Source organism: Falco cherrug (assembly GCF_023634085.1).
Source record: "Falco cherrug isolate bFalChe1 chromosome 11 unlocalized genomic scaffold, bFalChe1.pri SUPER_11_unloc_3, whole genome shotgun sequence".
NCBI lineage: Eukaryota > Metazoa > Chordata > Aves > Falconiformes > Falconidae > Falco > Falco cherrug.
Window position 1 is genome coordinate 476,288 of NW_026599272.1, and position 14,721 is coordinate 491,008.

At 50.9% G+C, this 14,721-nt stretch overlaps 3 protein-coding genes across 9 annotated transcripts in view; 2 read left to right on the forward strand and 1 right to left on the reverse strand.

Annotated features, from left to right (window-relative positions):
* CHCHD5 (coiled-coil-helix-coiled-coil-helix domain containing 5) overlaps window positions 1-14,721 on the forward strand; it is a 21,919-nt gene continuing 7,198 nt past the window's right edge. The window contains exons 1-5 of one of the 6 annotated variants that reach the window (XR_008730407.1): window positions 1-20; window positions 108-248; window positions 625-776; window positions 6,398-6,517; window positions 11,241-11,423. Coding sequence is in view for 4 of the 6 variants with exons in the window: in XM_055699987.1 (XP_055555962.1) it covers window positions 19-20; window positions 108-248; window positions 625-775 (294 nt within the window). In the remaining 2 variants the exon portion in view is untranslated. The other 5 variants (XR_008730406.1, XM_055699987.1, XM_055699985.1 and 2 more) reach the window with 5 other exon arrangements.
* The window catches only part of UBL5 (ubiquitin like 5), a 43,517-nt gene continuing 32,406 nt past the window's right edge, over window positions 3,611-14,721 (forward strand). Inside the window, exon 1 of the mRNA XM_055699990.1 lies at window positions 3,611-3,615. The gene's annotated coding sequence lies outside the window, so the exon portion shown is untranslated. The remainder of the gene's footprint in view (window positions 3,616-14,721) is intronic.
* The window catches only part of LOC102057726 (LIM homeobox transcription factor 1-alpha-like), a 24,809-nt gene continuing 17,884 nt past the window's right edge, over window positions 7,797-14,721 (reverse strand). Inside the window, exons 2-7 of one of the 2 annotated variants that reach the window (XM_055699982.1) lie at window positions 12,034-12,266; window positions 11,440-11,597; window positions 11,272-11,349; window positions 10,509-10,641; window positions 9,977-10,135; window positions 7,797-9,605 (exon numbers count right to left, since the gene is read on the reverse strand). In XM_055699982.1, coding sequence (XP_055555957.1) covers window positions 9,451-9,605; window positions 9,977-10,135; window positions 10,509-10,641; window positions 11,272-11,349; window positions 11,440-11,597; window positions 12,034-12,266 — 916 coding nt within the window. In that variant the 3' untranslated portion in view covers window positions 7,797-9,450. Of the gene's footprint in view, window positions 10,136-10,508; window positions 10,642-11,271; window positions 11,350-11,439; window positions 11,598-12,033; window positions 12,267-14,721 lie in introns of both variants that reach the window. The other variant, XM_055699981.1, reaches the window with a different exon arrangement.

The following is a 14,721-nucleotide window of genomic DNA, read 5'->3' on the forward strand; positions in this document are numbered from 1 at the left end:
CCCAGCGGCACCGGCGGCATGTGAGTACGGGCGGCGGCGGGGCTGGGCCGCGCTAGGCCGCGCTGCCCCCCTCCCCCCCATGCGGTAACGTTGCCGTCTCCCCGCAGGCAGGCGGCCCTGGAGATCACGGCACGTTACTGCCGCAGCGAGATGGAGCAGTACGGGCGGTGCGTGGCCGCCAGCCCGGCCTCCTGGCAGCGCGACTGTCACCGGCTCCGCCTCAGCATGTCCCGCTGCGCCGCCGCGCAGTGAGTGCGGGGGGAGGGTGGGCTGGGGCCGGGCTGGGCCCCTCAGGGCCATCCTCCCCAGGCTGGGCCACTCAGGGCCGGGCACCTCAGGATTAGGCTCCCCGGAGTTGGGTCCCCCGGGCTGGGCCCCTCGGGCTGGGGCTGGGCTGGGCATCTCAGCGTTGGGTCGACTGGGCCGAGCCCCTCAGGATTGGGCCCACCGGGCTGGGCCCCACTGGGCCGGGCCACTGAGGGCTGGGGCTGGGCCGGGGTCCCCCAGGGCTGGAACCCCCCCAGGGCCAGACACCCCCCCAGGGCCAGACACCCCCCAGGGCCGGGCCCCTCAGGATTGGACCCCTCAGGGTCAGGCCATGCAGCTCCCGGTGTTGTCCCGCAGCCCCATCGTGCAGCAGATCCGCCGGGACTGCGCGGAGCCGTTTGCTGCCTTTGAGCAATGTCTGAAGGAGAACCAAGCTTCCGTCATGAACTGTAGCGATCAGGTCAACGCCTTTCTGCTCTGCGCTGACCAGGTGAAGCTCTCCACGTGAGGTGAGTGTCGGGCTGCGGAGCGGAGCCCCTTTCTCTCCACACCTGTGGTCCAGAGCCCTCCTACTGACAACCACTCCCCATGTCTGCTTGGGGCTGCTTGGCTGCACAGCTGGAGTGGAACAGTACAGCCCAGAATACACAGAGACCCTCCTTTTTCTCCCACCCACCTTCCCTTCTTGTCTCAGAAAACCATTGAGCACAGCCAGGAAGTATATTTTGGTTACAAGAGTGGTTTATCCGTTGGCATGGACTGTCCAGGGCTCTAAGCGATGTGTGTGTGGCCATCGTGGCTGTGAATGCAATGGTGTATTTAACCAAATGGGTTTGTTCTTCTCTGTCAGACTGAGCCGATACCCTGGGCGAAAGGCTCTGCTAGGGAAGCAGTCTTGCCCAGGGAAAGTTGTGATTTTTGTCTAAATCTATTGGTCAGCTTGGCCATCGGTTTGGTATGGTAATATATACAGAATGGCTTTGTTGGGGCAGGTCAGCTTGCAGCGCTCTGCTGAAGATCTTGTAAACATCTATGGAGCCACCTTAAAGTAAATAACACGTCACTGACTATGTGGAAATCACCTGAACGTGACATACTCCCATGACCTGACATGGTAATCTACTGTACCTCATAACTAGGGTGCTGCATGCGTGCAGAGCCTACCTGAAGCTTGTATTTGTGCTGTTTTTTCATAGGGGAGCCTTGGAATTAAAATTCATCTTCAGGAGTGAATGAAAAGTCTTTCTGTACTCTGGAGTATCGTCCCAGTGCTTGGTTGGGTTGGTTTTACCCCTCTGAAAAACAACACGCCGCCCTGGGATGTGGTTTTCTGGGTCTGGTTACACTATGCTTGTCTCCAGCAGACAGCTGGACTCTGACCGGGATGCCAGAGCATTCCTGATCCATTGACTGGACGGGTAACGCTGGGGTTTGTCTGCTGAGTTGCCTCTAAAAACTTTCTAAGTAAATAAATTACGGAACTGTGTTGAAGCGACACCGAAGGATCAGCAGTGACCTGCAGCTGTGCTTGTGTGAGAGCCGAGCACTGAAATCAGCCCTTACCTCTTTTTCTGTGCTCTGTATTCTTCAACAGTTCCTTTGATGAGTAAGCACAATAATTTTCCTTCGTCCCAATAAAAAAACCCAACACTTCTCAAGATCCAAAGCCAGTTCTGGCTTTTCCCACTGATGATGGAAGCTGCTCTTTGAGCTGGACCAACTGCAGGGACCTTTCTTTGACTGTAAAGGTCAGCTTGACTCACCTGAAAACATCCTGTGTGGTTCCCAGTTTTGGGGGTGCCTTGAGGGGTTGTAGCCCCAGGCCTTCTGCTGGTTTAGAACAGCAGAGGGAGTCTTCCCACCGGCAGAGACGGCAGAAAAAGCACAGACTTCAGAGCACTGACTGCTCTACTTGGAAGTGCAACAGAGATCTTCCAGTGCAGGGGTGCTGGAGGCGGGGCGGGGGGCTCTGTTGTTCTACCCCAGGGGGACGAAGAGCCCAGCTCTAAGGAGAGGTTGTTCCTGGGCTGTAAATAGTGTGTGTGTGAAATTAAAACAAAAGAAACTGTAGATGGTGTTATGAGGAGGGGGGTTGAGACCTGGGGCTCGTGGGATCTGTGAGCACATCTGCGGAGGGAGAATGTTGGGGTGCTGCGAGCTAGGGCCCTCGTGTCTCCTCCAGCATGCCACGTCTGGAAACTGCTGTAGGGCTGTGAAGTGGGGCTGAGAGTCTCCCAGCACCAGTTTAAACTTCGGAAAGTCCTTTGGGGAGCTCAAGACCAGGTTTAAGGAAGGAGAAATGAGTTTCTGTGACTTAGTGACACAAACGCAGCTTCGGAACTTTGCTGCTGTCCAGAGTAGGAGCTTGGGTCTTCCAGAAGAGTTACAGAGAAGTATAAATCAAAATCTTCCAAAAGTGTGCAGGGAGTGGGCAACATCCAGAAACTATTACGTACAACGCCCGTGGAGTCTTCCTCTGAAGGCACAGCCCAGTGTTTGTGAGGGTTTTTTTGTACCTTGAAGAGAGGGTGAGACGTGGACAAGGAAACTTGGCTTTGACCTGGTTCCCAGGGGTCCATACCCCTTCCTGGGACACGTTAATCCTTATTTGTGTTTCAGCCAGGCGTAAGTCCAAGCGCTCGCCTTTGAGCCTGTGCTGGTTGGCAAACATGGCTTGGCATTTTCCAGTTGGGCAGAGTTTCGCTCCTTTGGGGAGAGGGACAGCAGGTTTAAGTTGAGCTGTTCCAGCTTCTAGCAGAGCCCGAAGCTCAAAGCTGGCTGTCGGCGTTGCTGGTGCCTGCCTCAGAGGTGGGTGCATTTCAGCAGTGGTCTTAAAACGTCTACACACGCTTGTAGAAAACTTTTTTTTTAATTGAATGCTGCGCATTTGCAATGTAAAGAGCTGTTTATCTTCTGACGGAAAAATTGGGGAGGAAAAGGTGACAGTAGCTTTGCCTCAAAATTAATTTGGGGGGGGGGGCAAGTGCTACCAGAAAAGGAGGAAAAAAAAGTATCTATTTTTATTGAGTCTTTTGAGTTTTTATTTATACCAGGCAGCACCCTATTAGTCATAAATTGTGGTGTGAATAGCTTTATTAAGGATGCCGTTACACAGGAGCAAAGGTGCTTTACATGTTGTTGACATTGTATTGAAATGTCAGCCTGTCAGCAGAAAAGCCATTTTTCATTATGTTTAAGGTGCACTGGGCCCCCTCTTAAGCCCAGTTATGCCGCCTCCTCCTCCTCAGGAGCCTGAGCCACTCTATTATTACTTGCTTTAACACATTAACCGCTCAGCTGCCAGCCACTTGCCACTGTCATCGATGAGCCAAACTGTCGCAGGGTTCAGTTCGCTCCTTACTACAGAGACGGGGGAGAGGAAGGTGCTGCTCCATCCCGTTTCTGCCTGCAGCAGTGGAGAGAAATGTTTTCTGAGAAAATACTCGTGAGGCAGCGGCAAGTTGCATGGTGACTAAAGAGTGCACGTCTTTCACTGCCTGTGTAAGGTAAACGTAAAATAACTTCGTGTAGCAGAGACTGACGGAACCTTCCCGTGGAGGGGAGTGTTGTGGTGGTCACTACCTGAAGCTGTGGCCCTCCTCAGTTTGCCAGCTCCCGTGGAAAGGTTTCTAGATTAAGTCATCTTGTAGCCCTGGCAAATTTGGCAAATGCCTTTGCGAAAAGTGAAAGGCATAGCAACGATTTTTCTTTCCTTCAACTGGATGGGCCGGGGAACGGCTGGAAGAAGCCAGAGAGTATTCTCTTGCTTTCCTCTTAGCCTTGAAGGAATCCACAGCTATACGTGCAGTGCTGCGTGATTAATCAGTTTTATTCTCACTTAGGCAGAGGGGCTTAAGGCCTCTTTAAGCGAGAAGCAGGAGTTTTGCAGCTCATCCTAATGGCATGGGCTACCCAAATTTGCTGGAATAAAATCTGAGTGGCCGTTACAGCTATTTTTGCCCTTTGCCAGCATAAGGGAACAGCCGCCGTGGATCTAACTGGCTCGGATGCGCGGTAGCAGCTGGAAATAAGGCAAAATTGTATACACAGGGTGAACAAGTGTCCCTGGGAGTGCTGGGAAAAGCTGTTACTTCCAAATCCAGCTGTTGTGGGTTTTTGGTCCTGTCACTGGAAACATATTTAGCCTTAAAAGCTAAAAGGAGCATTTGTTGCTCCAGTATCTTACACGAGGTGTAAACTGGCAAGGGAGACCTCTGAAAAGCTGAAAATTTTGGAACTGGGAACCCAGGAAAGCTGCCTCTTCATTTCTTGTACCACAGGATTATGATCTCATACCTCTTAGTTTGGTTAGGACAGGCTTCTGGAAGCGAGTGCAGGAAGCCGTTGGAAGGGGGACAGTCACTGGCACGAAGCTGAACAAGGGGAAAAAGTCCTCGGGCAGTCAATCCAACTGGTAGGTTCAGCTTTTTTCTCCAAAGACTGCAAAGAGATTCAGCTAAATTAATGCCAAGTGGCTGAAATCAATAAATGAATAAGCCTGTGGTTCCTAGAGTGAGAGACTTGGGGGGGGGGGGGGGAATAATTAGAGCAGGATTCAGATAGATTGGTCCTCTCACATCCTCCCAAACACAGACCAGACCAGAAATAAACGCTACAGCCCTGCAGTACTGAGGAGAGGAACCCAAAGGGGCAAATTCTGCGATGGATGAGAGCTGTTAAGCAAGCAGCGCCAAGCTTGTGTAGGCGTTCTCACTTGGGGGTTAATTATTGTGAAGGATCCTTCCTTCCCACAAGTCTTTTTGTGTCGCTACACTTCTGTTTCTTGTCTTCTGGCATCAGCATCACCATTCTCTGCTGGGTTTCCGTCTCCTGGTTCTATGTTTTCTCCACTTTTAATTGTTCTTCTCTCTTGTTTGCAGTCAAATGTGCCTTTTGCCTGGTAGTTAAGTAGATGGGGTGTCAGGTTTTTTTTCTGTTTCCACTTACTCGCTGTCTTTCTGTGTGGCCTTAGAGGATCCTCCCAACATGGTCTATGTCTCTGTTTACTCATCTCTGAAATAAATAACACCTACTGGGCTGGGGAGTAATGAGGGATAATTAATTAATGCATGCAAGGAGTTCTGAGGTCCTTAACTAAAAGAAAGCCAAGGATCATTAGGTTACTTAATTCTCTGCTTTGTTTTGCCTCCATTTCTTCTTGGTTTCGATCTCTCAGAATGTGAAGTTAAGTGTGTCAGGACTTTTTTTTCAGCCTGTTGCTTTAACTCCTGTTGATGTCATTTTCCCTTTCAAGTGGAACTTTAAAACCAATAAGGTAAATTACACATGATCCTAGAATGAGGAACTAACCAAAACATCTCTTTAATTTTTCATCCAGAAAATATTCTCGTTTTACACTCTGCTTCTTTTACTTAAAGGAACCATAAATCAGCGTGTTCCTTTGGTGTTTGCAGTCACGGGGAGAGATTTAGTGCTGCTGGCAGGGCCGGGTCTGAAATGGGCAACTGTTGAGGGCAGAGAGTTGTGCAGAGCCACATTCCATTCACACACACATTTGCTTTCCTTGGCTGTCATCCAGCTGATTATTTTTTATTTTATTTTATTTTATTTTTTTTTTGAGCCGCTTCTGAGCACGAGGGGAATTGTGTGGGCAGAAGGGAGCATTTGGGTTTGGTTGGGGTTTTTTTCATCTGGCAGTCAGTCTGCCATCTCGACTGGCTTTTTATTCACCTTTATTTTCCTGCCTGCAAAGACAGGAGGGAAAGACACCTGGGTAGGACAGAGAGTGGCGGGTGCTCCCAGAGCCTCCTGGGGGAAACAGGCTGGCGTGTCACGGCCAAGGACCTGCACCTCCGAGCTGGATGCGAGCAATTGCGCTGCCTCTTGACCGTGCAGAGCAAAAAGGGAAAGCCAAAAAGCCTGGGTGTCACCTCAGGTGCTTGTGATTCTGTTCCTCACTCTGCTGCGGGGTGAGCTTAGCCTCTTGCTGCTGTTTCAAGTACGTGTTCCCCAAGTCCTACGATAGCCGTGAGGCTTAATTGGCTGATGGTCACAGGTGCTTTGGGGCGCCTTTTGGTACCCCTGGGCTGCCCAAGGGCCAGATCTCTCCTGCATTATGTATGCAAAGCTACTTCTGCCTCTTCCCACTTAACGCTCGCTGTCTCCCCAGGTCTTTCACCACTGCAAGAAGACTTCCAGCTGCCAGACGGGCTTGGGAGTAGGTTCACCTGCAGCCACTGAACACTGATACCTACCTGGCTGCTGAAAATAAAAGCAGCTCTGTCCTCTGGTAAGAAGTAGCCCGACAGCCTGTGGGCTCTGTCGGCTGCGGTGCTGGTGTCCACCTTTCTGATCTCTGCTTGTTTCAGGCAGAACCTGGGCGCAAAATGGGGGAGCACCTGCTATCTGACAGCAGGTCCTTTCCTTCCTTAGCTCTAGGGTATCCGTTTCATCACTGGCTCTTGTACTTGACCCCTCGTGTCACCATCAGACATCTTTGCATCAGGAGCCCCGGGTCTAGTGTAGCTCTTCACCGTATTTATTTATTCACCTTGGGATCCTGGTTCCTTTTGCAACTCCTGACACCTGCTATTGAGTTTCCTGACTCTATGGAGGTATGAGCAGCCACTCACACGAGTTGCTCCTTTACTCCAGGATACCTAACTCCTGGGAAGGGTGAAGGATGGGCCATTCTCCTGGGAAGCCCAGGCCAACCTTCGTGGGACTGCAGGGAGCCAGCTGACTGCCCATGCATGCAGTTTGTGCCGAGGCAAGCTTCAGATTTCCACTTAAGAGTTTGCTTTCTTTTTTTTTTTCTTGGTTTTTTTTTATTATTATTTTCAAATGTACATGCAAAAAAACATGGCACATCACAGCACTAGATCACAAGAAGGGAGGGTGGGGTTTCAGTGGGTGAAGCTGGCTCTGGTATTTGGGAGAAACATCAATTTGCACATAGTTCACTGTAACGTCCTCTTAAAACTTAATCTCAACTGAGACCGGCTGTAGTGCAAGAGCCTCTGAAAGTAATGCACAGCGGGAGGAGTTTTTCTGCTTTGTTTTTTAGGGGTGGGTGACTACACAACAAAGGTGGAAGTCACCTAGCTGCAGCAGCTTGGTCTACAACTTGTCTATCTGGGCAAACGTCTCGTAAATAGCTGTTTCTGCAAAAGGCTCCCCCTTCCCTCGTAAAAAGAAATGTCAAAGTGTCTGTAAACTACGTACATGACTGCCTTCTGGGGATAGGCGTTGTCAGATAGTGAGAGCAAAGGCAAGTCCAGCTACAGAACCTGGCACTGTGAGCACAACGGGAAGTGACTGCACATCAGCACGTGTCACGTTCACACAGCTTTATTAAAGGAAGCAACGGTGGGGGGATCTTTATAAGGGCTGTGGTTCTGTTACACGTCATTCCTTATGTCAGCTCTCTATAAGCAATTAAGAAGGTGCCAAATTCCTGATAAAAAACAAAATGCATCAGGACTGCATCTCCTTTCAGCCCCAAATCCTGGATTTTTTGGAATTCCTGGGAATCTTCCTTCATAACCGCAGAAAACAAAACCTAGCCATTTCCTTTTTTTTTTTTTTTTTTTTTTTTTTCATTTGAGTGGCTACACACCTTTAAAATCAGGCTGGCAAACCTGTGAATGCTTGGAAGTAAAACACCACGTACAGAAACATCAGTCAGCCGGGTTCTTGAGTTGCGCTGTTCGACTCCCAGCTTTGGAGATCCAAGATTTAAAAATAAAGCGTTGTTTCCTTTTGGAGTTGTCTGCCGGTTGTTCAGTTCAAATAGAGAAGGGAAGGTTAGTTCTGGAGGACCGTATTCCTTCAGCTAACGTGCTGTAAGCAGGCTCCTGGGAAAACCTGACCTTTCCAGGAATACCGGCTATCCTTCACGTATATAAAGAACCAAATCCCAGACTTGGGTCCGAAGCAGGAGAGTAAAGAATTTCCCTTTGGTAATAATTCAGACTTCCATTCTCCGCTCTCTTCTTTCTTGCCCTTTTGGTGGGTACACACGTTGCTGCCCACCTGCTTCTCGTAACTCACCTGCCTCGTGGCATGGTGGTGGATGGAGAAAATGGGTTATTCCTTTCTATCCGCAGCAGGGATGCTTTTCTCTTGGCCGAGTCCTGATGTTGCCCTCGAAGCAAAAGCCAAACGTAGCCTCTTGGAGCGAAGTGACTCGGCAGGGACACGTTACGGGATAACGCAATCCCGTTTTTTTCGTCACTGGATGGAGGGAAGCGAGGTGCTGGGGTGCCTGGAGTAAACTGGGAGCGCAGTCAGGGTGGGAAATCTCTCTGTGGACAGACCTACAGGGGAAGGGCTTTCCCACAGGAGTATTTTTAGAGTAAAATTGATTCATTTTTAAAGAAAGAGACTGAGATTACTGTGGCTGGCAGCTGTTGTTTTCTGAGAATGAAGTTTTCGTTCTGTCCGTAAAGGGAGGAAAACTGCTCTTTTAGAGACAGACAAGCATAAAGCTGGCAAAGGACTCGCTGTGGGTGTGTTACGCTTCTCCTGACATCCCTGAACATGAGAGAGGGTAAATATTCTGTTGTTCCTTGAAGCAGGTACCCAAGGGTAGCTGTTTTCAATCGGGGGCCAAACTACTGTGCGTTTCCAAAATGTGAAATGTTAACAAACGGCCCTGGGCCAGCCGATCAACCACCACGTAGAAAATCTCGGAAGCAGCGGTGGCATCCCCTAGAGATGGCTCAGGACCTTGGATTTTACTGTTGGGAATTAACCTTGTCTCGTGAAGCCTGCGTCTGGATTGGGAAATGAGGCAAAACAGCACAGTGAGCAGCTCAGCTGCAACCGAGGCTTAAATAAACTCGAGTTCTTGGGAGAAGAGCACCTCCTGCTTCGAGGGGCAGCTCGGGTTAGCTTGGCCAGTCTTTGCTTGCAGGACATAATGCTCAAAAGCTTAAACACTGGACAAACTGCTAAAGTTACAGCTAAACAACATCACACCATCGATCTACTGGTGGCTAGAAAAAAAGGAGAGAGACGTCCCAAAAGTCCTTCAGGCTGTGAAAAGTCTCCAGGAATTAGTGCTTGTACGCGTGGCGGAGCTGGTTGCGTCCTCCGTTGTGCAGTGCTCAAGGAATGTCTCTGAAGGTCTCGGTCTTGTTTCTTCTCCCTCACCCTCGTTCTGAATTGGAAGCAGCATCCATCCGAGATACTCGTGAAGAGCTGGGAGCTTTTCTATGGTCAGGACGTGAAGTACGAGCTCTGCATGGAGTAGAGTCGGTCGATGGGGTTGCCCACACGGGCTTGGAGGAGGTTGGCTTCGGCTGTCGAGAGCAGGCAGTCTCCCAGGTGGCTGATGCTGTCGCTGTCCATATCATGAAAAACTCCTTCTGAGTCTAGAAAAGGAAAAGGAAACGAGTGTGAACCTGAGTAAGGGTGACAGCAGGACCGTGTTTTACCCGGAGCAATGGTCAGCAGGGCTGGCGTGAGGTGAGCCCCACACGCAGGACCGGCTGTCGGCGTAACTCTTTCTTTCCTCACTCAAATATTTCACGGTGGATGGAGGGAAGACCCCAGCCTTGCTCCCTGCCCCCTAGCCGAGCTCATCCTGAGGCTCTGGCCTCCCCAGACTTCTGAGAAGGGCTGGCCAGAAGGTCCCGTGGAGCACTCGCTGCTGCTGACCTCGGCAGAATTGGCTTTTCACGACTCGGGCTGCGATGTGCAGCTTTGATGCAGAGACAGGACGGTCTCCACACCGCTCTCCTACCGTAGGGGTGCAGGTGGTCTCCTGGAAGCTGCGGGGGTGTCAGCCCTTGTCTGTACAAGTCTGTGCTGTAGCCGTTCTGGTCCAGGGGCAGCAGCTGCTGCTGGGGGATCCTGGGGTAGGGGACCATCAGCCCATCCAGACCGTGAACGCTCGCACCGTCTAGAGACACAACCAGTGGGATGGGTTGAAGAAAAGGGTGCACAGCACGTAGCACTATCGCGATAACATTATCCTCATTGCTGCAGCGGCGTTTGGTGGTCTCACTCTGGACCAGCGCCGTGTGGTACTGGGCTGTGTGCGTACAAGCGACAGAAAAAAACCATAGTCTTCTCAAAAAGAGGAGATACGTGGTGTGTCACGACTACCCGTGACTGAACATCACCTAGCCGTTCCAGCTAGCCAGTTCAGCTGGTATGTGTGCTCGTTGCTCATCTCTTCCTGTGCCCATTCCCTCTCAAATACACCCCCAGTGGGTCCCCTCCATCCCAGCCTGCAGCCCCCAGAGCTGTCACCATCCGCGGCCGCTCCTCACCTTCGCTGTCGTCGTTGCTCTGCCTGCTGTTGCGACCGGTCCCTCTCCCGGTCCCTAAACGAGGGTTGCCCAGCTGGTCTTGCTCCTGCTGTTGCTGCTGCTGCTGTTGTTGCCTGCGAGCAATCTTCTTCATCTGCAAGGAGATGGAGACCCTGGATTTGAGGTTCTGAGCGAGAGAGGAGGCAAGTGAGTTGTGTTTTCACAGGGAGCGAGCACGGCTGTGATATAAAGCTGCTCATACTCCTCTGGGTGAGTCCTCTGCAGGCATCCCTGGGTGAGGAACGGGGCTGACAAAAAGCTATATTTGTGGGAGAAGCCGTTTGCAGTTTAAAAAACAAAGGACTTGGTTTTACTACAGAGCGAGGTTTTTCAAAGCCACATTATTTTCTGGTTTCATCCTTTAAATTCTGCTAAATTCGAAATGTTTAATCTTCTAGAAGAAAGAAGTGGGAAATCCTTCTCGTCTTTGTGTAGTAAGGGGGGGAAAGCAAGCAGAAAAAGAGTAATAAAAATTCCTTCACAGCATGAAAAATGTTAAGCCCTGCAAACATCTATAATCGATCGATTTTTGTATTTCTCTTTGTGCTTTTGCTACTGCTAAGTAACACGTTGTGGGACTAGGTGGACCAGTGCTTGGGTCCTGCATAGCTGTTCTATTCTTCTGTTTTTTCTTTTCCTAAGCTAAATTCTAAGTTCCCTTTTAATTGAACGAGCGTGTGTGCTATTCCCCAGGTATGCAGAACCCAGGAGAACCATCACTCACCTTGGCTCTTTGGTTCTGGAACCAGACCTGTACCACCCGCACCGTCAAGCCCGTCTCAGCTGCCAGGGTCTCTCTCACCTGTCCACAAAACCCAGAGAGCTGAATCAGAACTTACATCGCCTTTACGAGGATCCAAGCCAGCAGTTGTGCTGAGTGGCCTCCTTATACCTTTCTGCAAGGTTTTGAGGAAACCTCGAACGAGGCCTTGAATGCCCGACGCTGCTGTGTGGTAAGGATGGTGCGCGGGCGCTTGGAGCGCTTGTGGTCTTTGCTCTCCTCGCTGCCTTTGCCGTGCGAGTGGCTGCCGTCTTCGTCCTCGCTTTTCACTGCAACAGAGGATCAGTAGTGGTGGTTCAGCAGAGACTGGCCTTTCTGGGCCACCTCCCAGGGCAAGGATTTAGAGAAACGTGGCAGAGTTTTGCTCCTTCTGAGCTGCGATGTAGAGCAGAAGCGCAGAGCGAAGCCAGGAAAGCTCGTGGACTGAGCTGTGGCTCGGGGGCAGGGCTGTCAGTTCAGAGACAGTGCTTTTGGGCCAGCCTGGCCCTGGATCATCCCATCCAAAAGCCCACCCAGACCTCACCAGATCGTCCGAGTGGATCTCAGCAGCCTCGTACCCCCTTGGCCGTTTATCAGGAAAAGATGCTACAACCTCTACCTGCGTACATCTCCCTCTGCAGCCTCCCCCATAGTCAGTCAGGGAGTAAGCACCCTGGACGAGGTTCACCCCGGTTCCCCACGCTCACCACGGCTCCAGCCTCTCACCGGACTCAGTGGGTGCAGGGCTGATAGCGCTCAGCATCTCCTTCTCCTTCTCGTAGTCACTGCGGCACAGCAGCTGCCCCTCTTTGAGCACAAACTCATCTCCCCGCTGCAGGCGCCGCTCACACTCACAGCAGTAGAAGCAGTGAACGTGGTAGACGTTCTCCAGCACCCGCATGATGAGCTCAGAGGGGGCGATGGCTTTCAAGCAGCTGCTACACTTGGTTTGGAAGAGCCTGAAAAGAAGATCCGAGCGGTTAGACCCTGGGGCAGGGGAGATCAGCCCTGGGTTGGGGCTCAGGAAGCCAAGGGAAGGAGGAAGTGGATGTTTGGAGCTGTGCTAGCAAGAAGCATCCATCCCACCTGCGTGCTGGGGCTTGCTGACCCTCCCTGGTACCAGGGAGGACCACAAACGTGCCTGGCCCGGTGGGACAGAGCTCTGTGTCCCCTCGTCCTCCCTAGGGCCGTCAGCTGCCTGGCTTTGTTAGGTTGCTCCTAATGAGAGGACTTCATGGACCGCTCCAGGACCATCCCCAGGGCCTGGAGTAGCCTTACGCAGGGAATCCCAGGGGGAAAGCTGTTTGTGGCCCACACCGTGTCCAGAGAGAGAAATAAACAACTGCTGAGCACCCCACGTACAGAGCAGATGGTTCTGATGAAGTAATTTGGGATCTAAACAAATGTGAGCGGTGGTGGCTGCCGGCTGACAGCTTCTATTTAGCCACTTGACAAGAGAAAGTAATAAAATAGGGATTAATTAGGCTGTTGTTTAAACACACAGGATCTTCCCCACCAGCAGGGAACTCATAAACTGGGATTGAGAACAAGACTGGGTTAATCCTCCTGGCAAACTCTGTGGAGCAGGATGAAGAGGCTTACAGGGGTGGGCTCATCCCTTCCAAATACCACCATGGATTTGTGCTGTGCAGTGGCTTTCGGCTGAAGTGTCTGGGACATTCCAACTGGAATGGTGTGGGATTTCTCTCTCCTTTGTGTGAGTGTGTGCATGTTCCTCTCTCCCTCCCCGTGTCTCTTTCTCTCCCCCTTTCCTCTTTGTCTTTCTGTAAGTCGCGCTTGAAAAACAATAATCAAATTTTAGTTGAAAAAGCTGGGAGTAAAGAGCAGCCTTTTAACCACAACCTCTCACTGTCTGACGAAGGAGCAAACTGGGAGCGTGTTCCAGGCACAGTCCCAGTCTGAATCTGGGCTGAGTCCCAGTCTGTCCCTTTCCTAACACCAACACCCTTCTTTTACAGCAGAAGTGAAATAGTAAAAACGATAAAAAAGACCCAACAGCAGAGCCAGCCTGCGATCACGGCTGCCTGAGATCAGTCAGGAACCTGTGACATACCCCAAAACATGAAAGTCATTAACGTTCTTGGGTTTTAAGCCCAGGTGGAAGATAATGGGGATGTAGTCTGACCCCACGTTCGTTGCAACCCAGAGGATCTTGCTCAGGGATTCCCACCTCGAGCCCGTTCGCTGGTGGTGGACGTAGAGGGAAGGCCAGCCAGCTGCGGTCTGGAGGCTCCGAGAGGAGGAGGATCTGTCCACGTCCATTTGGAAGAGGTTCCAGGGGCTAACGAGCTCCTCTATGCCTTATTTCCAGTTCGAATCTTACTGTATTCCACGCCCAGCAGCTAGACTTCATCATGGCTTCATCTTCTTGCAAACCGCTTATAATTTAGTCACGCTGGTCGTGGGTCACCAAACTATTCTTCCCAGGTTTCTGTCCCTTATCCTTCAAACAACCGGTTTTAAAGCAAGCACTGACTTTTCTCTGCATCTCAGCTGGGAGAATTACCGCCCCCGAAGAAAAGTCTGCCTGGCTTCGTTACGGAGCTGGATCTAGTGACACGAACACCGTTCGACTTGGGGACAGGCTAGCCCCAAGCTTCCATTGCATCCCATGCTACCAGAAGGTACTACGGTCTTGTCGTATCTTCCAGAGACGCGTTTGCTCCTGTAATACATCCAAGCCAAGCTGGTTCCACCCCAGAGCTCCAAATCCAGCGCCAGACACGCTGAGAACACAAACCTGACAAACAGAAGCTTTACTTCAATATCCCGACCTGTCTCCAAGTAAGGAACAGGATAATTTAGGAAAACACTGATCGAGGATGGCCTGTTTTGCTTCTCACTTGTGTTTTCTTAATTATTGTTATCCATGGAGATAACTGGAGCATTCCCTCGTTCCTTTTCTATTTCTAGCCTGAGTGATATCCCTGGTTGCTTGCGGAAAACATCCGGAATATTGCTTATCCAAGCCTGATGTGCTTCTAACTGCAGGGATGGAGCAGAACGAGGAAAGGTGAAAACAAAATAGAGCTGGGACCGGAGACCTCACCCTGTTGATTCCTCCCGCCGCTGTTGGGACGAGGCAGTTAGCAAAGCCTCATGTAAAGACGCTGCCATGTCCCAGGCTTCCATGAAAAGGGCTTTTTTTTTTCAGCCACCAGGTGAGGGAAGCGTAACTGCAGCGTAACTCAATAATGCTTTTGGCATCGTGATGCCCGCACCCTCCATCTCCCAGCTAAGCCCCGAAAACAAATCCGCTCTGCTTTGTACTAATTGAAGAAAACATTCAGCAAGCAGCTCATAAACACGGTGTCAGCTCGCATTACACAAAATTAAAATTCTCAGCCCCTCCAACACCAGGAATTCCTAAAGAGGCTGGTTTTAATATTGCCT